This window comes from Centruroides vittatus, unplaced genomic scaffold, assembly GCF_030686945.1.
Source record: "Centruroides vittatus isolate TY-2023 unplaced genomic scaffold, ASM3068694v2 contig_1168, whole genome shotgun sequence".
Taxonomy (NCBI): Eukaryota; Metazoa; Arthropoda; class Arachnida; order Scorpiones; family Buthidae; genus Centruroides; species Centruroides vittatus.
The window spans coordinates 4,511,412-4,538,992 of record NW_027120749.1 but is presented as its reverse complement, the minus strand read 5'-3'; the positions used below and the strand labels follow the sequence as shown (position 1 = coordinate 4,538,992).

At 32.4% G+C, this 27,581-nt stretch overlaps 1 protein-coding gene across 1 annotated transcript; it reads right to left on the bottom strand.

Annotated features, from left to right (window-relative positions):
- Positions 1-27,581, bottom strand: LOC136982350 (uncharacterized). The gene is made up of 3 exons (XM_067278827.1): positions 26,473-27,581; positions 13,725-13,999; positions 1-1,501 (listed from the first exon to the last, which is right to left on the bottom strand). The coding sequence occupies exons 1-3, from the start codon at positions 26,897-26,899 to the stop codon at positions 941-943; spliced, it is 1,263 nt and encodes a 420-aa protein (XP_067134928.1). The 5' UTR covers positions 26,900-27,581; the 3' UTR covers positions 1-940.

Genomic DNA, 27,581 nt, shown 5'->3' with positions numbered 1-27,581 from the left:
AGATATATATATATGTATATATATATATTTATACTTTTTTATTTGACATCTGTAGTTGGTTACTACAGAACCAAAACCTATCTCCCTTTGAAAATTATGGACGAACTACACCAACATATACACAGACACAGACCTATCTCTAAAGAGGACTTGGCACTAGTGAGCCTATTTAGGCTGGTCGCATTCTAAGGTGCTGGAACACACTGGCCGATGGATGGCACAACTGGGATCAAGTTCGTTCACTCTCCGATAATTTGACCAGAATTGATGTAAAATAAAATAAAAACTACTATCATAATAATAAATAACAAATGGAATTTCTTTCTATAATGGACAAGATTTTCAGTTTGAAAAATTTAGACAATGTGCTCGTTCCCCGTTTCATTACAGGGGTAGAGGGTATATGCAATGACACAGCGAAGTGATTGGAGGGAGAAGTAAATGACTATTCGGATAGCCTATATAAGAGATCGTTATAACGAGATTTGTGTTGATGATCTGTTCGTGACATCATCAACTTAGATTGACACTTTTCTTTACGGTAGACGTTAGAGTTTCACATTCTAGCAAAAGGTTAATTTGTACTTATTTTGGCCTAAACTGTACTTTTTTAAACGACCGAAAGATCTAATAAAAAATGTAAGTACATTTTTCCAAAATTTAAATTTTGTTTTATGCAAAAATTCTAATATTATAGAAATTTATTAAAATTTCTAATTAAAATATCTTAGTCTACGTTTGAGGTCTTCTAATAGTTTAGAAGGATTTTAAGAGTTAATATTGTTGTTTTTTAATTTGTTATATTTTTGAAGGTGTGGATTTTATCGACTGAACATGATCCCTTCGTACGACCTTTGCATTCTGTTTGTGAAATGCTAACTGATTTTTTAACATTTTCTCGGTTTCAGGCACACAAGGTTCTTGGGGATGCTGTTTCAGGTCATCCCTCTTTTGCTTGATCGTTTGGCTGTGAGTCCGTTGTAGAAGGACCATCTTGGGGTGGTGTCGTCGCTGGGGATGACCAGTCTTTCTCGGAATTTTCGTTTCTCGCTTCTTGAGAGTCACCGAATAGCGCAGTTTGTGACAAGACGTACCTTTCCGCTTCATTGGAAGAAGTTTCACCCACAGAACTATCTTGAACCCCCGAAGACGGAGTTGTTGGTGATACGGATGCAGACCAGTATGCGTCGTTACTTTTAACTCTGCTATCTGATAAACATAGTCCATTTTCCGTTGTCTGGAAACATGATTCGGGTTGGGGATCTGCTGATACAATTACATCCTGCTGTTCGCCTGTGATTACTTTACCACTCGGTATTCTGTTGTTATTGTTGATGCTGTTGTTTGTATTACTGTTATTGGTTTTATCTTTGTTAGATTTATTATTCTTGTTCTTTCCACTAGATTTTTCACTCGCAGGTTTTAATTCGGCTGCTTCGGCATTGGAGATTCCATCTTGTTTCTTCCATTTTGTCCTCCGATTTTGGAACCAGATTTTTACCTGTATAAGAAAAGGAGGAAGAAAAATAGAAATGTTGCTTGTAATCTATGAATACATCTTATAAAAATCGGCTTGTCTATACCGAATAATCTGTTCGGTATTCACTTTTACAGTTTGGGTTCAAAGTCTAAAATAAAACACAAAAAAAAGCTTTCCTTCCCCGTAGAGAACTTGGTGTTCATCCTACTTGAGGCATCAAAGTGGAATAGAGCTTTCAAGTTTTATTTACCTCACAGCTTTGTACATGCGAGATATCTATCTGTATACAAATACCGAATGTTATTTTGTAGTTGAAAGTGTTTTTGGATTTCACAATTTCGCTCCAAGTGAAACGTTGAAAAACGGAATATACTACCATGATTTGTATGAACCTCTTAAGAGATTTTGAAAGGAGATACAAGAGATTGCTGTTTGAATTATACAGAGGGGAAAAGGAAAGAAACTTTTTTTGTGGATGATATACAAAGTGCATTTAGTATACGAGGTTATTCAAAATCCTAACCCTGCACCTGGAGTGATTTAAAAATCACTTGAACCTTGCAAAATTGGTTTTAAATCATTTTAATATCGCATCTTTTTATTTCTACTCTGACACATTTAATTATTTTTTAAAATTTAATCTAGTTCTATTTAAAATTACGATTTCAAGTTAAAGACACCCGAAATAAAACTAATTTTAAAATAATATTTAAAAGCTTTAATTATAAAACAAAACTACTTTCGTAACACGTTTTAAACCCGTGTAAAATGATCATTTTTATTGTTTACAGTCAAATTTCCAAATATAAGTTAGTTGAAATCCAAAAATCTTAAAAGTAAATATTGAAAGTCAAACAAAACGATAATATACTGATAATCGTTTTCTTTGACTTTATATTCTTAACCATAAAAAATATATGTTACATAGCTCTATAAACTTATAGCTTAGTTTATTATCTAGCTCTTAAGATTTTAATCGTTTCATCGGCAGAGATTAGAAAAAAAAAACTTCGTGGCATTAAAAGCGTTTTTATCTGGAAGTATCATCATATCAAGAAATTCATTAATCATCTTTAATTTGTAAGCAGTTAATAGGATTTATTTTGTATATTATCCTCTCTCTTTTTTAAGAAAAGATTCATCATAAACAAATCTTTTTTTTTCTATTTAATTTCAAAAATAATAAGTTATATTTTTATATTATACAGATTTATATCTATTTATAAGTTTATAGTAAATCAATACGTGTTTAGAAAGTTCCATTAATCTATTGTCTAGCTAACATATGGGTGATGTGAAATGTTATCAATTAATTACAAACTAGGATAATATATTTTTTATGCAATTATATATAAAGAATAAATATATAAGTCATAGTTTACAGTTTAGAATTAATTTTTTTAAATGTTATCTTACAAATTATAAGAGATTTCTTTCTTTGAACGGGACTAATGGATTTACATTTTATAGATGTCAATATATTAGAAAATGGAAGCTAAAACCTAAGACATTGTCTCCCCGGTAACATATTTGAAAAACATATAAACCTATTTTCTTAAAACTGGGAAATTGGTCGGAAATTGTTCAGTCATTGATTTTGTAAGAACACTCTCCTTGATTCAAACGATACGAATCTCTACACGAAGACCAAGTGTAATGTTTCACTTCAACTGGCAGCAAGATCTACTCTCCCCGCTCTCTTTCTGAATTTCTTGGATAATAAAATGTTGTTAAAGTTAGAAATCATTCGATTCAAATTTGTCGAAAAGTTTTACAGTTTTTGCTTTGAAAGATGAATTTATTTAAAATGAACTATTTAAAAAAAGGAAACAATAATGTAAAATATTGAATAAATACTTTCAAAAATATGAAAATATTTTATATGTTTTCAATATAGATTTGGGTAAATAGAAATTTCAAATATTTAAATTTATAGAGTAGAAAATGGTTTCTAAAGCGATTTACCTTTGTTTATTCCTTCTTTTATTTACGCTATATTACACATTGCATTAACTCTCAATGGAGATATCGGCCTATATTGTTGTTGGTAGATAATGTAAAATACTCATGATTCGAAGAGAAATATAAGATTTAGAGTACAATATAAGATTCTCAAAATTCATAAAAAATTTTTGAGATTCGGGAAGATACAAAGATCCGGAAAATGTTCAGGAAGATGCACGATTCTAACATCGTTATATCTCGAAATATAATTTCATGTTTTTCGAATATAATCTAGGGCTAAATTAATATGTACAGTACATTTTGAATTTCTCTTTGAAATATTTTTGAACATAAAGCATGCCTAATTTCCATTTTAGAAACGTCTAATCACAACTAATTTAGTTCTAAACTAGATAACACATGTACTTAAGCTTTTCCACCAGATTATTTTTAACGAGGATTATGTTTAGATACGTCTGCAGATATTTAGTTTTATGATGAAAGATAAAACAGTATGATTCTGAATTCATTAATTTAAAGTAGAAGATAATTTTGATTGTTAGGAGGATATAGAATTAGTTTAAATCCGAGTAACCTTACATGTTGTGAAAGCAGAAAGAGCTAATCATTGACTAGTTTGTGCCTCGGTTTTCTTGTATTGGAGAAGGATGGAGATGCGTCATCTTGTCTTTTGTCGCAACACAAATGCAAAAATGTTTATTTATCAAGTAAAGGGCGTAGATAATTCATCGCCCACGGTAACAAGTCGTTTAAATCGAAACGGAAACCTCAATCGGTAGAGGCGTAGTGAGAAACAACGGTCGGTGGCGAACAAAGAGAACTCCACCCTAAAACGACTTGTTTAAAAGACTATTCATTCAAGCTGGCTGATAGGAAGTGGGAGATTTGAAGATAGATAAGGATGATGCAGGGTGGGTAAAAACCGACCTTTCTCCTTTTCTACTAGATAAGGCGGTTGTGACAGAAATGTCTGGAAAGTTTTTTTCTTTCCCTTATCCTCAACCTATTCTTTCCGTCATACGATGTAGCTGCTTATTCAGCGTTTAACCCGGACTGACGAAAACAAGAAAACTAGTAGAATTGCCGTCTCTAGATACTCGAGCACGATTCGCTAACATCAAAACCCGGAGGTCGCACGCTGAAAGCCTCATTCAATCGATACCACTTTGGCCAACATCACCGCTCGCTCGATTTGATCTGATGTTTTCCGGGCAACTCTCTCTCTCTCTCTCTTTCTCTCTCTCTCGATTTCGTCCCCTCCATGGTTCGTACAAGCTTTAAGTAACCTCCTCCGTCTTCTTCTTTGCCGGCTTCGCTCGGCTAAACGATTTAAGGATCCCGTCTCTCTACTGATAGCTCTCTCTCTGCGACTAGTAGTAGTAGTAATAGATACCGGCGGGTCTCCGAGAGTTGCTCCGAAACATCGCTTAGAGAAAAGAGAGTTGAAGTGGGGACTGCTGTAATATCGCCGCTGCTACCGTCTATTGTTCTGTGTTAGTCCCTCGTTCTACTTTATAGCATCGTTTTCTTTTGAATGCTTTCCTTGTAATGCTTCCGCGGGATGATTCTCTGTATAATAGCGCACAACCAGGTTTATTCTTTCCTTTTCAATTTATTTAAACCTAATTTCGTTTTTTTTTTTTTTTAAATCGTTTCTCTCCTTTTTCTAAATTAAAAACAGGCGATGATCTGCTACTTCCCCCCTTCTCTATTTACAAAAGAATACGCTTTTTTTTCCCCATCTCTCCAATGAAAATTTTTTCGTTTCAAAAGGGAATTTTAATTCGTTTGCTTGTCTAATTAGCATCGATGTATCGCGCCGTCTTTCTTGCAAAGAGATCCGTTATCCAGACATCAAGTTTGGCAGATGCGTCTGATTGCGTGCTTCGTATCATAGCTAACGTCACGTTTCGCAAGCTAACCTAATGTACAAATGCCTATCTGTGACTCAGAGAGAAGTTAGGCGGAGAGTAGAAGTGGCGTGATTGACGGCAGCAGATCCTCCCACTGGTTACCAAGGTGAGCCATCTTTCTACTACTTCACTTCCACCCCGCAGTTGCTATGACAACGGTCCGCGTTGTCAGGAGGTATGTATTACCTGCAGTGCGAAGTGGACACCACCAATGCAGGTGGTTAATGAAGCCGTTATTTGAAGACGTTCGCATTATCTTTCCCCCAACGCTCTCTTCATCGCTCTTAGCTTTTCTCCGTTTTATTTTTCTTGCTTATGCTGACTTATGAACCAGCTCTTTCGGGCGATTCTTGTTCGGAATGTAATTATTTGATGTTCAGATTTTCAAAGAAAATGACGCTTGAATGGTTTCAGCCTATAGGTCTTTAAGAATTTCTTTTAAGCATTCAATTTCTCTATTCTATTGAATAAAATCCTTCTCTAATTTGCCATAAACATCTTAAACAAAAATCCATTTTACTTTATAATGTAAAAGTAAGAGCGCATATTATAAATTGCTATAAAATAACTTTCACAAATTTTAGTTTTAAGTGTATCTTATTTTTTATCATTAACAATTACAAAAACCTATCAATAATTCTACGTAACTTTTTCAAGAGACTAAACGAATAAATGTAGAAAGAAAAAAATAAGGGCGAAATCGTTAAAGATGCTTCCCCTTTCTCTCATATTATTGGAACATCACAGAAATATTTTTCTTGAAATAAAATGTTTTCTGAAAAATTAGTCGAAGATGCGACGTTTGCTCATCAACCTTTCGCCGTAATTGCCATTAAATAAATGGAAATAAAACGATGCTATAAACCATATTCACTTTATTCCTAGGAGAAAGAAAGACATTTCTGTCTGGTATGGAACGAATGAAAAGAAAAAGTTTTGCGAGGATATATTCACCCTCTCAAGAGAAAGATTTATATCCAGCCAAAGTCTCGCTCATTTTCCAACAATCTATTGCGGCCGATGAGATAATTTTCCAATCTGACGCTTCGCCCTCTGAGTAAAATTTATCTCCCAAGTCGGAGGCGAGAGAGACGATCGGCTCTTTGTCTGTAAAACAGTCCCGGGTGCCATAGTCCAAACAGAAAAGAGAAAATTGGCGATTTGCCAGCACCACGTGAGACCGGCAGACACGTGTGGTGCATACTACACTTTACCTTACCCTCATTATTAATACTCAGATTTGTTTAAAATAATAATAATTCTTTGTAACAGCTTTCTACTTATTACGTATTTAATGAATACTTAGATTTAAGTTTTTAAGGTTCCTTTTTTTCCATTTCTATAGTAGTAGGTTACTATGCTGGAACATTTCCATCTAATAATAAGCTAGGATCAAATTAGCGTATGAAAGTTTTAAGATTCTTGGCAAACTTTTAAGATTCGGTTTTGTTCACATTTAAATGCAATTCTTGGATATAAATAAATACTTCATTCAACCGTCTGTTTTGTTTGTACAGATTAATATTTAAACGATCTCGTTTATCTAGAAAATCGACTGATGGTGCTTTTGTGTGTTAAATTTTGAATTGTTTACAAAGGTGTAGGCCTACTTTAATAAAACACTGTTAAGTGATTTAAAGAGAAATACTTTTTTTCTCAATTTGTTTACCAATTACAAGCCAAAAACACCGGAAGGCAACGAAAAGTTTCTGTTTGTTTTTCATGGACGTTTCGATTAAAGACCATAACTTTTCTCAATCCGATGGCGAACGAGCGAGTGAAGTTGTTGACAAGACCGGCGAGAGACACTCTGTATATAGGCCTATCGATTCACTAGTTCATCACTTTAATGGTTTCACTGTAAGTGGAGAAGAAGAAGGGAAGGAGACAGAGCTATCGGTAGCATCCGCGGGCAATTTGTACAGTTCCTGCCAATTTACTCAGACCACTATCGGTCGAAATTCACTTAACCCTACCATTTTTTTGTCTTCTCGACAGTCACACATACAGAAAGACTCACATTTGGCAGATGACGGTGACGGGGGGTTGGTTGATGCTGCTACGCGGCACGACTCCAGTTACGGCTGGACGAGAGACGATAAGAAGGCTCGGGTACTGCTCTAATTACAAGCGAACATCCCCGTTATCGATCGTACGTGTTTCTGTCCGAGGAAAGAGAGAGACGGAGCGAATGAGTGGGAGCTGTGACAGACTCGTTGTCGGCTGGATTATTAAAGTCTTTGAGGCGCGGCGCCAGACCCAGAGTCTTGCACCAGATTAATGGTTTAATTTGGTGTGCTTGCTAATGGTAGAGTGAATCGGTTGGACGGAGGAATTAAACCTCCTCCTGGGGGTGCGGTGTTGGAAGTGTTTTAGTTGTGGACTGTGCATTAGACTGCTTAATATAGAGATTGTCGCCTGTGTTGTAACTACTTGAAGGAAGACTTAATAGATCACTGCAGTCAACTTTGTTTTGTCTCACGAGCGATGGATGATGCCAAAGAACTGCGATAAATGACACTGCCTACTTTACTAATTCTGACTTGTGAGATTAGCTTGTTTCTTCTAGTTCCGACTCTGTAATTAGAGGATTCTGTTTGTTTTCAACTAAAACAAATCGTGTTTGTCTTTGTAAAGTTATTTTTGACTTACGAATCCCGATAACGTTTTATGAATTAGTCAAGACTACTAGACTAAAGTGCATCAGTCTCTAGAGTTTAAATTGGCTCTTGGGCATAATACCAGTAACTGGCCTATAAATAGTTTGATAATAAAGATGACCCAACATTAATATAATAAAAAAAACTAACCAAAATTATCGCTCCTAAAATTTAGGCAAAATTGGGCAATTAATGTTTATAAGCGTTATTGGTTAAAGACACGAATAAACGTTAAACATTAAATGGGTGGCATTTTAAAGATCAATCAAGCCTTTAACAAGATAGACTTGTCATTTTAACATCCAATTAGAATTAAATGAAGAAAGATGCAAAAAAATAAGACATCAAATCTTGTATTTTTTTATCGCCGATTACTGCAGCAACTTAAACAGATTTTATAGTGTGTAAAATCTTAAGCTGAAAACAGCAACGTCCTATCGGCACAATGACCCTTTAAACGATACCAGGCCGTGCATAAAACAAGCTTTATAGTCGCTGTTTAGTCGTCTTTTAACACAGACTTTGCAACAGTTGTTTCTCGTCTTGGTGCTGCACTCGTGACTTGTTTCCTGTAGTCCCTAGTTTACATTCGGAGTCGTTGCGAAGACATTGAAAGAACGATATCAAAGTCGTTATTCACATTTTGCAAGCGTGTGTTGAATATGTTTATCGAATTGCCTCTTTTCTTTGCTATTTCTCCGGGGAAATATATTCGAATAAGAATCTATTTAACTTTTAACATTTTAAGAAAAACTCGCATATCAATTATTAAACAAAAGATTTATAATATTCTTTTAAAGTTTTTTACTGTATTTATGTTCTAATTGCCTACTTTAAATGAATAATAGCATTTGTATAAAAAGTAATTCTCGATTGAGAAAGTAAAGTAACCCTCTTAAGTTGGTTAACGTTGTTTTCCTGTCTCGAAACTTTCAGCTTCCTGCTGCTAATCTGTCTGAACAACTTCAGCTGTCAGGTCCCTCTTTCTATATGCTACCCAATCAATACTTTCTACTTCATCGACCATTGCTGTCCCTCCAGAACACGGGGTCAGTTTGTCCTAATGTCTTTTCGACCACTATTGCTTGCAATCTTTGGGGAGAGGTTTTCTATTAATGAAGGACGGAATTAAAACATTTATTCCGACAGAAAAAACATACTTTACCACATATAATTCTGATGTAATAATAATAATAATACGATTTCTTTCCTAAGGCCTAAACGAAAACCTGATTTTAAGAAGTAAAAAGAAGTGTTTAAAAATATATTAATTTATAATATGAAGCTATCGGCTTTCTATTCTCTTCTATTTGCATATTAAAAACAATTGAGGAATTTTGTGGTATTTTAAAAGTAAAATAAAAATTTTATTTTCACCATTAAAGCCATTTACAGGTGCAGTTTATGACTACCACTATCTAAGATGTTGCTTGTCCTTTTAAAAATCATTTTTGATAAATTCAGAGATTATATTTTTATCTAATCAATAATAACTTTGTTATAAAAATTAATTATATTCGTCGAAACTATTTTAAAAAGATTTAAACTAGAAAATAAGTCTGTATTATTTAAAACTCTGCCAAGCTTTCCTGACATTCGGATCGCATAATTGAGGAGCGTATGATTCTCAGGCTCTACAAGAGGAGGGTTAGGAAGGCCATTTGATCCTTTTCTTAAGCTCGGGGCCTCAAGTTTTGGTTATTGTTCAGTGGCGGATTTATGCACGGGAACAACGTGATATCACAAGTGTTAATCTCGGTTTTAAACTAGAACCTTCGTATCTTTTCCTAAGAATGATTTTGCATCAGTACAGAAGAGCGAGAGGCTCAAAATGTGTAAGTTACGAAAACCCGTCTGTGGCTCTAGTAGATTTTGATAGATTCTATTCATATATTAAAAAATTTTCTATATAAAGTATATTCTTTAACACATATTTATCTCGTTTTCCTAACAGAAAACTGATAGATTAATATTTTTCCCCTTTAAAACTATTTAAACTACTCCGTAGCGTTTATAATACCGACTACAAAATAATTCGTAGACTCCGTTAAAAAAAATAAATAAATAGATTTAAACTACATTTAATATAAAAACGAAAAGTAAACAAATTTTAAACAATTTGATCCATATAAAAATAAATTCAAGGGAATAATTCCATCAAATTGCGTTCTCTTATTCACTGGCAGGAAATTATCTCGGTAGATACATTAAAGAGTCATTGTTGGACCCAGCAAGACATAGTTTGACTAATAGGAACTTGGTCGAATTTTCTTTAAAAATACTCATTTTGTAATGCCATAAATCTAGAAAGTAATGATGTGTAGATGATTACATCATCTGTTCCGGTTAGAAAGTAATGTTATGCTTATTTATCGTATAAAAAGTATCAAAGAAAAGGCAGATTTACTTAAGGAGATATAATAAATCTCTAAATGAGTATATCAACTCAAAATTTTTATAATATTTATAAAAGTAATAAAATTTTAAGATTTATTTGATTAAGTTTCCATTCTATGAATATAATAATTTAAGCCAATTTAGTTTTAATAATGAATGCAACTATTTTATGACTTGAATTTAGTTAAAGAATTTGATGTTTTCTGAATTTGTTCGTTATGTAAATTTCCAGAAAAGTAGCTTTTCTTGTTTTCAAAATGTGTGTTACATTTGAACGTAAATTTGAAAATGTACTGTACGTTACAAAATATGAATTTTTAAAATGTTCGTTAACTAATTCAATCAGCATATGTTACAATGAATAAAATTTTTATAAAATTAATTAAAGATTGGAAAAAGTATTAAATATTATATCATCGTACATTTAAGGGTAAAACACTCTTAAAATTTTAATGTTTTCAAGCTTTAAATTGGTCCGTTCTCTTTATCATCTTATTAGAGAAACTAATTGGAATTTAAAGTTTTAAATTAGATTCAAGTATATGCCTAGGGGTACGATGTTATATGTAATTAATACGCGAAATATGAAAGTTCTTTTGATAATGATTATACTATTTGAGTCACCTCTGCTTGATACTGCTTCATGGTTATCTGCAAATTACGCTTATTTACAATTAACTGAACTGTTTGTGTGTCTAGATTCGATTAGGATATCGTATTAACCTTAATGGAATGACTACCACAAACAAACAGGATAAGTAGATCCGATTTTTCTTTTTATTGATAGAATTTTAGCTCAAAATTTCAATTTTTGCTGAGTTTCACATATTTTAATTTGGTCTGGTTGCAGTATTTTTTGGTCTAACTCTCGCACAACAGGGAGGATGACATACAGTCAAAGCAGTTGCTCTACTAATAGAATATAAAATTTTTCATATAAAAATCGTAAGAGTCGTACTTTTGCTGAATTTTGAACTGAAAATAAAATATTTTTGAACCATTCCAAATCCCTCATTCAATTCTTTTACACAGACAAATCCTCGGTACATTTGGTAAGATAGGAGGCCTTAACTGAACCACACATGGCTGTCTTTGGGCATTTTTCGCATTTGAGCCATATACAGCTGAGGTTGGCTAAAAAATGATTTTTTTACTTCTCTATCTAGAGCCGGGAAGAATCCATCCAGCGTTACATATGTAAGGTTCCAGACACCTGGATAGATAATATCCCCAAATAACGATTTGCAGTCTCTGATCTTCTCCATCTACAGAGGCTGAAGCGAAAGTTGTTGGACGGTTCTGTCTCCAAACATTTGTCAAAATTGAATTGCTATCTAAATGGGAGAATAAAAAAACAGATCAAGCAGGAAGAGGAGAGAGTTTTGGTATGAACTAGGTTCTTTGCTATCATTCTGACTTTCCTCTCGCTCGACAGAATTCCCTGCAGAAGAGAGTAATGTCACAGTCAGCTCTGGGTTCCATCCAACATTTATTATGTTGTCGAAGGGGGCGAATTCGCCCGATGCCATCTTCTGTCATGGGATCTACACCCTGCACAAAACCGGTGACATTTTACACAAATCTCAATATAAGATTACTTCCCCTTTTCTCTGCATAAACATCTTTCTGATGTAGGATTTTCACTATTGTGTTGATGTAAAGCTACATTTTTTCGCAAGGATTTAACACTCGAAAAAGACAATCTGTTTTTGTGTGACTTGTTTTCGAATATTCTTTATTAACTCTTTTACTATATTTCGACGTGATAAGTATATTTTATTTAATTATCTAGCGAGAAAATACGTGATATCGTCTGTTGAATGCTAAATGCCATATTTAATCGTAAAAGTAGCTTAGAAATAAGAAAACTTCTTTCTGTCTACCAATTATAATTCATTTGGCTACTTTTATGTTTGAAGAAATGCTTTCTATTCTCAAGAATTCGTAAATTAATTAAAATAATATAAAAAAGCCAAAAGAATTCTGTATATACGAAACTCCCAAGTTATCCATTAAGATATTTTAAAAATTATTTCTGTCTTTTATATAAAATTTCCAAAAAACATTTTAAAAACTTCCAGATAAAAACTTACTTTAATTAAACATTTTTATATTAATTTAATATTAATTTGCTTAACATTATGGTAATAATTAAAAAGGATTTGCGTTAAATTTTATCTAGAATGACAGGGAAAGCTTTATATGATAAAGATACAAGAAGATGTCCGTCCGAATTATTATATAGAAGAAACTAAACTGTGAAGACAATGATGTCACAGTTTAGTTTCTCTTTTAAAACAGTTTGCTAGTTTAATCAACTTTACCTAAGGTATAAAATCTTTGGGATGCTAAAAGTGCAGAGCTAGGTATAATTCAATAGATAAAGCTGACAGCAAGAGGACCCCCTTCCCCCAAATGTCGCATAGTTGGAGTAATGACAGTGGACAGTCGACAAATAGTCTTACGTTCACCCAGTTGGTGTGATTACAGACACGCTCTATTGGTTTTTGTACTTGACAACTTCCAAGTCTCACAGCACTTGATTTCTCTTCAACTTGTCAGCATTTCATATTGATTTATTAAAGGGAAAACCTGGCAAATGCACCCTTTCAATTTATAGAAATCTGATGACCAATTTGGAAAATCTTACTCTTTTATTTCTCATTGACTGACGTATCTTTTTCGGATGAATTAATTCATCTAGGCCCATCTATTCTCGTTGTATTGCGTTAAGTCCTATAATTTTTAGATTTAGTTTTATAAGTAAAATATCGATAAAAAGATAAAAATTGGGATTTTTTTCCTCTTTTTTTTTATTAGGAATTTTTCTAGGATTGAATAATAGATCCTTTCAATTTACTTCAGACTTTTCTATCTAAATTCCGAAACCTAAAATAAATAAATCACTCGGAAGGCCTTTTCATCCATCAGGTTACATTTCTCTCAATTGTTATCCCTTCTTGTTGCTTTCTAAACTCAAAAAACTAAATCTCTGTAAAGGATTCTATTCCTCTTACAAAACAACATAACATTTATGAATATAAAAAAAAACCAATTTATATACTTTTTCTATTAAAATTCTCGATTTGATAAGTTATGAAAAAATTAATTTCTTTTTTCTTAATTTAATAATATAAATGTAACGTGTAACTATAGAGAATTTGTTACCGAAATTTAAGTTTAGCTTTAGTAATAGCACTTTTAACTTTTATTGCAGTTGTTAACTCTTACTACTTCAAAGATAGCACAAAGCAATACTGATAACCAAGCCAATATCTGATTTGAAAATACAAATTACCGGATTTTTACCTGTGTTTCCGTGACGTTCAATAATTTGGCCATTTCGGCCCTTTCACTAGACGACAGGTACTTCTTTACTTCAAACCTCTTTTCTAGTTCAAAGATTTGTCTTCCCGTAAACGTTGTTCTTGCCTTTTTCTTCTTTCCTTTATCAGAGGTTTGCTCTTCAGTAGTTGATGGTGTTGACGCCGTATCGGGTGCTGTAGGAGTAGGACTTTCGTCTGATGCATCGGCAGTTTTATCTTTTTTTCTTTTATTACCTTTACCACTTGCAATTTTTACACCTGTCAATAATGTTGAAATGTATTTATTTTTAATAGAATAATGTAATACAATTTAATATTGAAAATTTACTCATTTCTATCAAATAACGGTTTTAATAAAATAATAGATTATCTTAAAACTTTTAACTCGATAGTTTAGCATTGATGAGTCGTATTTATGTTGGAGTACAATTAAAGCTATAATGACTTTCAGAGAATAAATATTAAATTTTCAACTTTTTGAAGGGTCCTCTCTCTATAATCAAGCGAAATAGATTTCGTATTGATGAATTATGTTAACGTTTGATATAAATTCTAAATCATTAGAGACTAAGAATAACTTTAAACAAAGAACGAAAGAGAATTTAAGAACAAAGCCTGATTCACCTGAAAGAATTCTAAATTCAACTCAATACGTTTACCATAGAGGATATGTTTTAATATCAAATAAACAGTATTAGAAGATTAGAAATTATAAATAAAGTGTTAAAAAAATAATAATATGAGATCATTTGAAAAGTTTAATCTATCGGTTTTCAATTTTTGAGAAATTTTAACATTAACTCGAAAAAAGCCGATTTCTGAAGATCCTTCAAATATTGCTGTTTTCAGATTTTGAAAAATTTTCAATATTCTTATTTGCAAAAATTTTTAGATTCTTATCGAAATAGACGATTTGGTTCTAGAATATTTCCATAAGTTTTCACCCGAAAATTTTATAATCTGGAGCAATTTTAAGACTAGAAGTAAAAAAAAAAAAAAAGTAAATCTAACCTGGAGCATTTCTAAAGTAAAATTTGGTGGTCAGATGGAGTATTTTAAGATGGAATGAAGTTATAAATTAAAAATTCGGAATTTGGAAAAAATAAAAAAAATATATCTAGCATATGGATCAGAACGTTTTGAATCAGAAAATCTGCATCAGTTTGAAACTTTATCGCATATGTCATTTACTCGACGTTTTATATTTGAATATACTCTTGTAATAACTTTGAAAAGTAATGCGAAATTGGTAGAATATAATTGAAATCAAATTATAAAAATAAACGGAATCTATGCCACACGAATCAGGCCAATTACTAAAATCCAATCTAATTATTTTTAGCAGTAATTTTCAGTAAAGTTCTTCAGAAGATAATTGAAAGTTTAAAGCGACAGTGGAATGTTGTACACACGAAGCGAGAAAATAAAAGTTGGCGAAACAAGCGCAATGGCGAGTCAGACAAATGTTATATTTAGTTCATGCAGAAGCTATTAAGAGTCGTGTATTGAAGAGTGTTGGAATGGTTCCAGGGTGCGACAGTGAGGAAATGGCAGGTGTGTGTTCAGTAGAAGAGGACTGGCATAACAATTAGCGGGTAGTGAGGGAGGGAGGCAGCTCAGCCAACTGATCCGCCCAACTAGATGACGTCACGACTAGTTTAATAGAGCTGTCAGCTGACGATGCATTTTAAGAGCGAAGCAATTTACGATGGATATAATGGAGACAGCCGATAACTGCAGAGATAAGTTGTCAGACAGATTTGGATTTCTCAAAATGAAAATTAGGATAAACAGTTTATTTTTAAGAGAAGTTATTAATCTCTTCAAGGATAAATCGCTAAACTACATAAGTTTTTCTTATCCGATTTATTCTACGTTGTCTTTTAACAACGATTACTCTCTGTTAAAAACAGTTACTTGTAAGATTTTGTTTTCAACACTTTAGTGTTTCCTTTAAAGAACTGGTGCTTTTAAAATTAAAAGAATTCACTTCATGTTTACTAAGTAGCTTTCCTTCTTGTTGCTGGTTTAAAATCGTGGAGAATAGATGATCTAATTCAAGAGACGACTACATTTTCAAACGTATGCGGTTATTTTGCATTCTAATCTTCAAAAATAGGAAGAAATTTTAACGGAATACGACTACTAAATTAAAAAAAAGATGCCTTATTACGATGATATCAATCGCTACTTGGCTTTCTGTTTGTATGTAATCTTAGAAGGCAATAAAACATGGTATTTTCTAAAATATCAATAATACTCTTTCAATTTTTGTAGGAAAATATTTTAATCGTAAAGAAATATTTGATGAAGTAAAATATCTCGAATTTTTTTTTTAAAGAATTTGGTATCGAGATATCCAAGTTTGCAAAGAACTGTAAGAATTTGTAATGGTAGGAACACAGTCTATTGCCCTGATGGGACCTGCACAGCCCGAGGGATATTTCCCTACAAAACACCTGGCAGATAAGATTTATACAATAAATTCAGAAAGAAATGAATGTCCTGTCTGCTTCCTTCAAGTTTTCTATCCTATTTAATAAATGATTTAGTATGTTCTGTGTACTAATTGGCTTTTCCTCCAAGATATTTAAGCTTTATAATTTTTTGACGTAAGTTGAACGATTTATGAGTATTTAATTCTAAAAATTGGGTTATGGTTGCCTTAAATAGACTTTAACCATTCAATTCATTCCTTCATTGCTCACAGCGAGAAATGAATTATATGGAGTTGAAACGAAACAAGTTATTAATATTCTTATTTAAAACCTTGTTTATTTTCTGATTAAATATTTTTAATCCTGTTGTATATTATATATATATCGAAATTATTTAAAATAAGTCATTTTTAAGTACTTTAAGAAAGTTTGAACCTGATTAATGAGGAAAATAAACAAATAAATGATTGTTTCTGTTATAAAATTTTTAAAATATTAACCACGTCTTATAAAAATAAACGTGTAAAATTTTAATATTAAAATATTCTCTATAATTTTCTGATTGGCAAAATAAAAGTTTTAGTAAAGTTTACCAAATACAAACAAGAGATTTCTCTCGAAACAAGAATGAATAAATAGGTTCTATAAACCTGAGTTTAATGATTTTCATACTTTTCAAGAAAAGCATTAAAGAAAGAAAACTATGTAAAACAAATTGGCTAAACATAATTCCTCTAGGATATCGATATCGCTAGCAGTTTCCTTCAGAGATACTACACAGTTGTGTTCGATTGGTAAAATCAATAATGAGACAACAGAGACTGAGATTTACATAAGGAAACAATAGCAAGCAGATCAATCTTTATTGATACCCACATAAACTTAAATTGCTTTACTCAACCGGTTCATGCTTTCCAAACTTGTTTACTACTCAATCCAGACGTCGAGGGGGTTGAAAAATCCCTCCTTCACCGGGTTAATTCTAGAAACTCTGACGTTCGATCACATTCCCTATTACACTGTCGATACTGATCGAAATATAGCAACAAGTTTGCTACATTCGATTCTAGTAAATACCGCAGTTGAGTTTTATCTAAGTCTAAGGTTGTAATCTAGATTCGTCGAAATGGTCGTTCTTAGTTTTCCACCCATTCCACTTCTGTCAGATTACCTGTCACTCAAAGACATCTAAACCGTTGTTGACAAGCTTGTTTTTATAACATTTTTAAAGGCATTCCTTACGTTCCTCTAAATTTAACCAATTTTTTACGATTACTGTAGGCCTATACTTAAAATCTTTATCACAGTTATTCCCCTATAAAACTTATATTTTTAATTATATAAGAGGCAATAAATTAAGAAAGACTCCAATTACGTATAAACCTTCTATCATTAACAAATAAAAATGATAGACTTGAAAATTCTTACATAAATATCATTAAAAAAACACAGCTTAAACATTACAAAAGAAAAAAATTACGCAAAAATCTCGATTTAAATATATTCAGACAAAAACAAAAATTCAAATACGAAAGGATCAAGTGCCGAAGATTATTCATATTAATGAAAATGCAATAGTTAGATTTTTACGAAAATTAATCATTTGATTTTCGTCTTAAAGAAATACGAAAATTTGCATTTGCCACTTTTGGAAAATCATATGTGCAGTTGTATAGAGATTGCGCAGTTATAACAGCAATAACTTTGGAAGAGAGTGCAGCAACATCGAGCGCTGCAGGAAACATCTATTGGACGACTGGCAATATGTTATTTCCGGGTTAGGTGGGCAGTTATGAGTGGACTGCGAAGGAAAAACGTCCTCATAGCATTTTCGCTTCAGGCTGTTGAGATCTGCTTGTATTTTTTCTTTTTTTTTTCCTATCAGAACTTTTTGACAATTTTAGTTATCTATATCTTGTTTCTATTATTTGATACTCTTTACCGAAACTGTATAAAGTTTTATATAAAGTTTATTTAACCTTAAATCAACTATCGACAATTATATTGTTTTTGAAACAATGAAAAATCAAAAAATTCATTTTAAATTTCTAAAATAAAAATCTTAGTAATTATAAATTAATAATAGCACGCACATTTTTAAAAAATTAAAAGAATTGTTTAAGCCAATGTTTGAATTTTTCACTTTTACAGCCTCTCTAATCTTATAAATTCGTTGAAAATATTAGATTAAACTTATATTTATCAACAGAAATATAAAAATATTAATGAAAAGATGATACAATCTGCCGAATGCGAGTGTAATTTCTGAATAATTTTGCTAGAAAGTGTGGGGGGAACATTTTTTAAATTTAAGGCCTGAAAAGAAATTAGGCCTTGACAAGAATTTTAAAATTCTATATTAAAACTTACGGCCTAATGATTTTCTTTTAAAAAACTTCACGAAACCGTCAGTACAAACTCCACTTGTTAAAGATATGGTTTTTGCATGCAAAAGACGATTAAATTTTAGTTAATTTTATATGTAAAAAGGTCGAAAATATTAGAAATAAAACGTGGCAAAATATTCTTTACTGTATAAGCTGATGGTTACATTTTTGAAAGAAAATGGCCACCAATCGTTATCCAAACCTCGCAAGGGAGACGGGTAAGTATTACCGGCTGTAACTCTATAGAAGACAGTAGCAAAATTGGATTTGAAGCGGTCCGACTGCTATAGTTGCACTAAAGTATTTCAGGTGTCGAATCGATCTAGTCAGATACAGGGAATCAGTATTCCGTCACTTCATTTATTTGTGGCCGTGGGGTAGTGCATGAGTCACCGGACATGTAGGGATTAGAAGGACGAACAAAGTTTCCCTCTGTCAGTGAATTTATTATTCCGTATTTTTTAAAGCTTCAAACTGTAATCTGGATGTAGGATTGTTTCCTTTTTTTTTTTTTTTTTTATTATTTGGAAGAAGATATGCTTCCAAAAATCGTCTTTGTCATCGCATCATTTTATCAATCTCGTTTCAAGCGTGTATTCTAATAGATTCTTGGCTATTTTACTACTACTTTAAGAATAAAAAAAAAACTGCTTTACTTTATGCAACTAGTGACAGCTTGAATTGATATTCTCCGGTTTATCTTTTATATAACTACATTTGTGAAGTTGCTCACACCTTTAACACCCTTGAGAACTCGTGAGCCTTTTTAAATTAGAACTCGCGCATCGCTTGTCCCATTCTGCATCGTTTTCGGTAAAGAGATTTGTAAGCGGATGGCTAGTAGAATGAAGGAGAGTTTAGTTTAATGTTATAACGAATTTTCTATTAATGTCGACTCTTTCAAATTTTATTTTAACTCGAGGAAAGAAGAAGAAGAAGAAGCTAAAAAAAAGTTTAATATAAAGAGTCCGGCTTTATTAAAGAGTTTTCTTCAAATAAATCAAATTATTTTCCTCTCTTTGATTTAATTGTTTAATCTAAAGCAATTTTAAAATATTATATATAAAATGATGGCATTATATAACCGAAAGAGAATTTTCAATCAAACTTTTTTCTGCTTTCACTTTCTACAATAGATGTAATTTTAATATATAAATTATCCATCCACCTGTTGTGTCATCAAAACACAACCTTTATCTAAATGGATTTTTTCCTTTTACTTTTAACTAGCCGACACATAGAGTAATTACTCTGAAGAGAATATAAAGCGATTACAATATATTTGACCGACTCTTGCAAATAGGATCTGGTAACAAAGAGAGAGAAGTAAAGCAATGTTTCTAAATTGACTTGCTCTGCAGTAATCTTAGTTCCTCTCTCTTTCTCTCTCTCTTTCTCTTTCGTCTCTAGTCGATGTTGTTCTACGTTTAACTATGATTTGGCAATGGACCGTAATAGGTCTACTCAAGTTAAATCAGTTTTATTTGAAAGGGTTGTTTTTCTTTTTTTCTCTTAAATTAGTTGCCTTTTTTAAACTAGTTGTGTAATAAGAGTATTTTACATGCGTAAGACTTTCATTTATTGACGGTTTGTGAAGCTCTCTGTGTTCTTTAAACGCATCAATTACGCTAGAATTATTAAAATTGTGAAATAAAGTAATCTAATATCTTTGATGCTAATTTTTCAACCAAAATACAAAGTCAGAAAACATTAAATTGTTAAGCTAATCAGACTACTATTTTATATACGAAATAGTAACATCAATTGATGATTTATGAAGCTTCCTATTAAGCACATTAATTGCACAATTATTAAAACTGTAAAATAGATTAATCTGGTGTATTTTCTACTAAAGTTTTCAATTAAAATTTTTAAAAATGTTAGAAAAATTAATCTGTTAAGCTAATCGAGATGATATATTACATACGGCAGACGAACAATAATTGACAGTTTACAAAGTTTTCAATGCTCTTTAATCGTTTCGATTTGTATTCGAATTATTAAAATATTAAAGTAAATTATTCTAATATCTTTTATATAAATTTTTTCAACAAAATATTCAGAAAAACTAAATTGTTAAACTATCCAGACAAGAATATATACGTAAGCTATATATATATTCAAATATTTCTTCACACAATTATTATTAATAGTCTGTTTGCTTCGGTTAAATTATTCTCTAAACACATTATAGCCAATAACTACAATACGAAGTATTAAAAAAAAAAATATCGAAAGTTCGGCATTTCCTGCATTTAGTGCGAAGTCACGCCACCTGTTAACATGGCACATATTCTATAAGAATTGCTAACAAAGCTCGATGAAGGATGGAACAGTATGCATCGTCACATCTGTGAAATACACTGTTACACCTCCTAAGTGGACAGGGGAAAATGAAGGCCTGGTGTATCGCCAATAGGCTATATTCCCATCAATATGCACCCTCAGGAAGGGTGCCGAGAAAGGTTTTTGCAGTCTCGAGCATGCGTAGCCAAGCGGTACTAAACAGAAGCCGCATGGGTCCTGTAATAAAAGTCTTTTTCTCCTATTTCCTACAGTAATCTGATGTGGGATAGGTCTATTTATTGTGTCAAAAGTGCCTATTGATATTAATATCATTACCTCTTGACAGTGCGCTTGTGAAAGTATACCACAAAGAGGCCTAAGGGAGTCTGAATTCACTAAAAGAAATTTAAGCCATATCATAACTAGATAGAATATATATAGGCCTATGTATAAGTGAAGGAATTTAATTCGAAGTTAAATTTTATTGGCCTATATAAGTAATATTATAATCTCTTAATCAATTTCGAAAGATAACATATGATCTAAGATAAAAATCTGTATTTAGGCCCACTCTATTATGAATAGAATTCGAATTTTAATGAGCTTTGATTTTAAAAAAAAAACGGAAAAAAAGGCTCTTCAGACGAGCAGTGAAGATCTCTATTATAAAATTAGTGAATAAAACTTGTAAGAAGGGAGAAAGTGTTTGCAAAAGCTCCCATTAATAGCTGAGTTGCATTTACAAAGGAACCGAGTCTAAGTATGTAAAATGAGAACGTCTAAATGATTAAGTTAGTGAGAGAATTTATTTGTATTACAAATAAGCATATGGTTACAAATATTTTTAAGGGTCTTTTTTTACACTCAATAGTTTCATTTGTACCATAATGTTTGCTGTACAAATATTTTGACGGGTGGCCAAACAAAAGACTGTTTGTAAATCACGGGAAGATTTAATGTCCGGTATTTGCAATGTCCCTAATACCTTTGTAAACTCGTTCGAGTCACGTACTCTACAACCACCCCCAAGTACGGCCAGATGGACTAGAAATCACATGAATATTCTTATGAAAGAAAAGTTGAAGTGTCGAAGGGTATAAATATGCAAAGATTGCCGACAAGGTGTCAGATAGCCTACTTCGTGATTACTGAATTTCTTTTAGTAATTTGTTATGCTTAATAAATTTAAAATGTGTCAAATTGTAGAAGATAATTAAAAATTTTTATCATTCAACGAGTGATGAATCTTTCTAAACATTGTTTTCTGATTAAAAACAATTTTTAAATTAATGAAAAATTAATAATAAGTTTTAATTTAAACAAATTTATCATTTATTAATTCATTTAATTGGTTAAAATGTTTCAAACGTTTCCTAAATTATCAGAAAATTGTTATAATAGATTACATTATGAAAATTTTATAAAGTCCCATTCATTATTAATAGGGTAATTATTAGTGCAAAATAACGATAAACACAACATTTAAATAAATTTTAAAATTTTAATTTAAAAGTTTTATTAACCATCGTATTAATTAATTTTATTCCTTCGCTAAAATGCTTACAAAGAATAAATAACGTTTTACCTTATTTTAACAGGGTTAAAAGAAAAATACCGCAAAATTAATATAAATAAAAGTGTTTAAACTGAATTTTTTTGAATGAAAGTTAAATATCATTTTAAACTTTTCAAATCAATTTTTGTGAAATCCTAAAACTGTCGTTGTCTACTTAATGGCTTCGATCTGAAAGGAGTCGAACAACCAATTAGACGGATACCTTTAGATAATCGGTCTTGCTCCTCTCAGAAAGTATTCCGTCCTTTCGACTAGTAAAGAATGTAGAAATTTTAGTGGCATTTCTTGTTATGCATTACCTAAGGCATAACTTTCAAAGCTTAAGTCTAAGCAGCTCGTATGCAAATTATAGACTTATCATATCACACGGTTTAAATCAGGCCTATAGGCTATTACGTTCTAAATTTAGAGATTGCTCTTTCTTTCTTAAAAATAAAAAAAGGAAAAAGAAAAAGAAATCTACGCCCGAGGCTTTAAAAGAAAGTTTTCCGAAGATATTGCCTACTTGAAGGTTGAATCGAAAAACCTTCGGATTTATCTTCAAACCTCTGGTGTATAATCAATCATAGAATTTCTCTTCTAATTGATTTGTTAAAGGATTGATTTGATATTTATTTTCTATTTAATAATTTGTACAGATTTTTGCGTAAAATCTATAAGTAATCATCTAGAATGCGACCTTTTTTCGCTTCACAAATTGTAGGCCTTCTGTCATAATAAAGCTAATCAGTTCCTACAGTTATTGATTGAAACCCCGAAAGTTCATTCGATGAGGGCTCTTCTACATAATCCTGATTTTAAGAAGTGGTCCTTCAACGTGTAACTTAACAAACCTTCTAAATTTAAAGCATAGTGTTGCTAGTTACTAAATTATAGTCTTTTAGTGGACTTGTAAAGTGAAGAGCGAATTAAATATGATTCGTTGTCCTATATTTCCCCGCTTGAAAATATCAACTAATATCAACTGCTTAAACAGAATATAAAAAAATAAAATGTGAAATGAAATAACAACTCTTTAACACTTATACAATAAACTCCCTTTAACAAATATACTCATTAAGATATTCGTAACATTATTTTAATAAACAAAATTTAATAATCCGCAATATAAACTATCAAGAGGAAAAAGTAATTTAGAACCCTAAATGGTATATTCTACAGGGTCAGTGGCCTCTCCCACCACCATTTGAATTAGCTTATTCGAAAGACTCGACTCTACAACTTGATTAAGGCAACTATCGCGAGGGGGGAAGAGAGATGACAGCAATCCAGACATTTCAGCTTTAATGCTAAAGTAAAACATGTTACTGATTTCGCAATTTATCCTTGCTTAAACAGTCTAATAATTCATAAAGTACTCCTAAATTTTCCGTGGGATTTAAATTATCATTAGAAGAGTTTTCTTAGTACTACTTGTGTAACGAAATATTTTATAACATTTAAATATTTTATCTCTTCAAATTGAGGATGTTGCAATAATTTTGATTTTCTAAAATATGCAAAATTTTTATTGATAAAAATCTGAATTTTTTTTAAGTTCTCCACAGATTCAAAATTTATAAAATTAGTTTCACAGTTAATCTACTTTGTAAACTGTCAGTTTTTATTTTATTTTTGTTTTTTTGTGTGTGTTTTTAAATATATTTATTTTTGTTAATGGGTTCTATTAACTTAAAACTTTTATAAGGAAGATGCTGTCTACTTTTAATATAAATTCCAAAATTAATAGCGAAAATAAGTAAATAAAATTTTCGCTTAAATTAGATAATGGAAGATTCTGTTTCGAAAAACTTTTACAAATATTTTGACAAATTGAAAAATAACTAAAGTTTGCTGTCAAATATTGAACTATCAGTAAACAAGTGTATCACATTACTATCAATTTAACTTAAGAATCAATGTAGAATTTAATGATTTACTAGTTTGTAACGTTATCTTTCCATTTAACTAATTGAGAAATGACATTGGAGATTTAACGTTAAAACTTTCCAATTAATTGATATTTAAAAAACAAATGTTGTTTTTTTAAAAGGAACTAAATGATTTCAAATTTATTTTTAGAGTAAATTTGAAAATAAAGAGCCCACAAGGAACGTTTATCCTAGGTAGGTATGCTTCAATCCCTTCATACTCATAAATATGTCCCGTTTGACGTTATAAACTTGACATCATATTCTCAGAGAGACTAGCTCCTATTGTTGAAAGTAGACAATAAAATTTTCAATAAACATTCTGTCTAGGAGCCTACTTGTAACCACGAGTGGGTAGTACGGAAGTCGTTGGGTGACTAACTTTCAAGTAGAAGAAATTTCGATTGTCTCTCCGGATTTTGGAAAGTGAGCATCGCTCCTAAACTATGACTGTGTTTCGAATTTCAATAGGTTCATCACTATACTCAATCTATTTTCCTAATAATGTCATCTTATTCAAATAAATTCGATTGTTTTAATTGATGGAATGTTTCTATATCTTACTCGACCGTTCATTTGTACATTTATAAACGTAATTAACTCAACCCGAATAGAAATTAACGTGTTATAAATTAGTTGAATGATTAATAACGAATGGGTTAAAGGTTTAAAATAGTTCGTTATTCATTTTATAATTCTGTAAATAATCTCTATTTAAGTATAAATTATAAAAACATTAATAAAATTTTTAAACAGTGATCATTACTTTGAGGTATTATTCTGATTATATTAGGCGATTCAATCAATATAATTAAAAATGTTTTTTTTTTTTTTTAATATTTGTATATCTAGACGAGATAAAGTCTAAATTTGTCTGGCAGTCTATTTAAGACACATTAAATTGTCATTTGACAGAATTTAATCTGCGTGACTGTACGTCATTTAGAAACAATGACCAATTCAAGTCGACTGGAGTTTAAAACGTTTGTCGTTAAGAATATAAAGTTCATCTCTTCTGCTTAATAGACAAAGTTAGGGTTATATACAACTAGTTATATATATATTTCTAGCGTACGATTCATACAACTGATAAGATCTCAAAGGCCTTGAATAATAACGATAAACAAAAGATTATTTTGCATACTTCCCTATTAAAATCGTGTCATGAAACTTTTAGCAATTACTTTTCATATCTCCACAGCACGCGACTATAAATTGAAATAATCTGTTAATTGTTGACTAGGTAAAATCATTTTATTCATCTTGTTCTACTTTTCCGTTATCGAGTTTGGTTTTAAGTTGATTGGATCGAAGTATGAATGTTTACCGTTCGCTTACGTGCGTGTTAGTGACTCTCCTCTTTCACAAATTACGTTCATAATCACGCTCGAACGAAAATATACCAAGCACTTAACAATTGCAGGAATTAGCAATTTAAAAAAATAACACTTGTTAAGATCCTTCGGTCTAGACGCGTTACGAAACTTCTCGGTAACATAACCGACTATTAATAGCTTTGCCATAGAGAGAGAACTGTCTATTTAGAGCTAGACAGATGAGGGTATACCAGGGCGGGGGAATCGTCCCTACTATTCAATCAATATTTCTCTCAGCAACCACTCGGTTGGTCTTTTCATGCCAAGCAATCAGTTCTGCTCCATATTATGATTTCGGAACCCAAAAAAGACTTTCGCCCAATTAATCAAACTATTTTAAGTGCTCCTTCTCCCGTTTAAAACTACACTAGTAATAGGTCTTTTTGTGCTGGCATAATAATAGATAGGAGAGAAAGTTAGGCTGAATTATTGTATGCGATTTTGAGAATGGTTCTAGCTCTTTCTCTTTCTCTCTCCCGTAAGCGGCAATAAATTGTTGTTGCATGCTTCGGTTAATATTCCAGTTTCTAGATGTACAGATCGGTGGCATGATCAATGGTAAGTATTGGAAGAACAGCCAGGAAATGTCACCGATTGCTTCCGCTTCGACTGTCCCTTTGTTTGATAACATGCCTGACGTCATCCGCTCCACGGACACCCCCACTTAGCCTCGTAACCGGTCTAATATACCACACATGATGACATTTGACGTTTTGCATTTTTGTAAATAAAAAAAAATTTAATAGTAACCTACTTACTTTTCTTGGCTTGTGGATCGTTATCTTTCGCATTGACTTGAGTGAATTTCGCATCTTTTCCACCACCTCCCGCATTTTCCGTCGGATAGAAAGATCTCTGGCACAACAGGGCAGGAGATGCGACCGGTGATATCGGAGGTACAGTATCGGGCGTTTTGTTTCCCTTAAAGTCTGTAGTCCTGGTTGGCGAAACAGTCCTTTCGCCACAGGATAAGTTAAGAGGTTGGTCCAGCAGTCTGTGTTCCATCTCTTCGGGCTGATAACACGTTCGGGCACCATTGAGTACCACGGTAGATCGTGCTTTTTCTCTCATACCCAGTATATCGACGATAAAATGAGGAGTTGGTTGTCGAGGTGGCTTGCCGTACACGTGCGGGTGCCACGTTCTGACTGTAGTCAGTGGCTTTTCGCCCGGTCGAACAGACATCTCAACGGCGCTCTGTCCGATCCTCTACTGAGTTGGTCGGCGGCTGAGCGAACCGTCGTCGTTCTCTCACGGCGATCGATAGAAGGACTGAGCGTTGCTTGCACGTAATGTCTTAATTTAAATGCACTACAATTAATTCCGAATCACTTGATGGCACAGGAGTTTCGATCGCACGAATCTCCTGTTATATAAATATTACATCGGAGGACTTGTACGCGTCAGTCGATTACATACGTGACCGAGTGACGTTTAAGCGTGGCCCACAAGAAATCCTCTCGTAGTCGACAGTACACCCGTGCTTGCGGCGATAGCCAAACCTTCTACTGTCGATCTGGACGGAGGTCGCAGCGCTTTGCCGACTGTCGTCTACGGCGCATGCTCGTTGCAGAAGGGTCGGTGCGGTTGGCAATTAAGTCGTCACATAGGTGAATCGTGACCGGTTAATTGTACAGTCCGGAGCCGAGATCGCTTACCGGGAATATAGACGAGGAAGTCGAAACGTTTTCGATATTTGCGCTCGAATTAACTACTATATCACTCTACGGATCGTTCACGGTAATTGCCAGGATCGATACAAACATACATACACACATACACACTCCCCATAACAACTTTTTTAAAAAAACTTTGACGCGAACTAGATTAATTTAGAAACGTATACCACTAAACACGCCACTTCAAT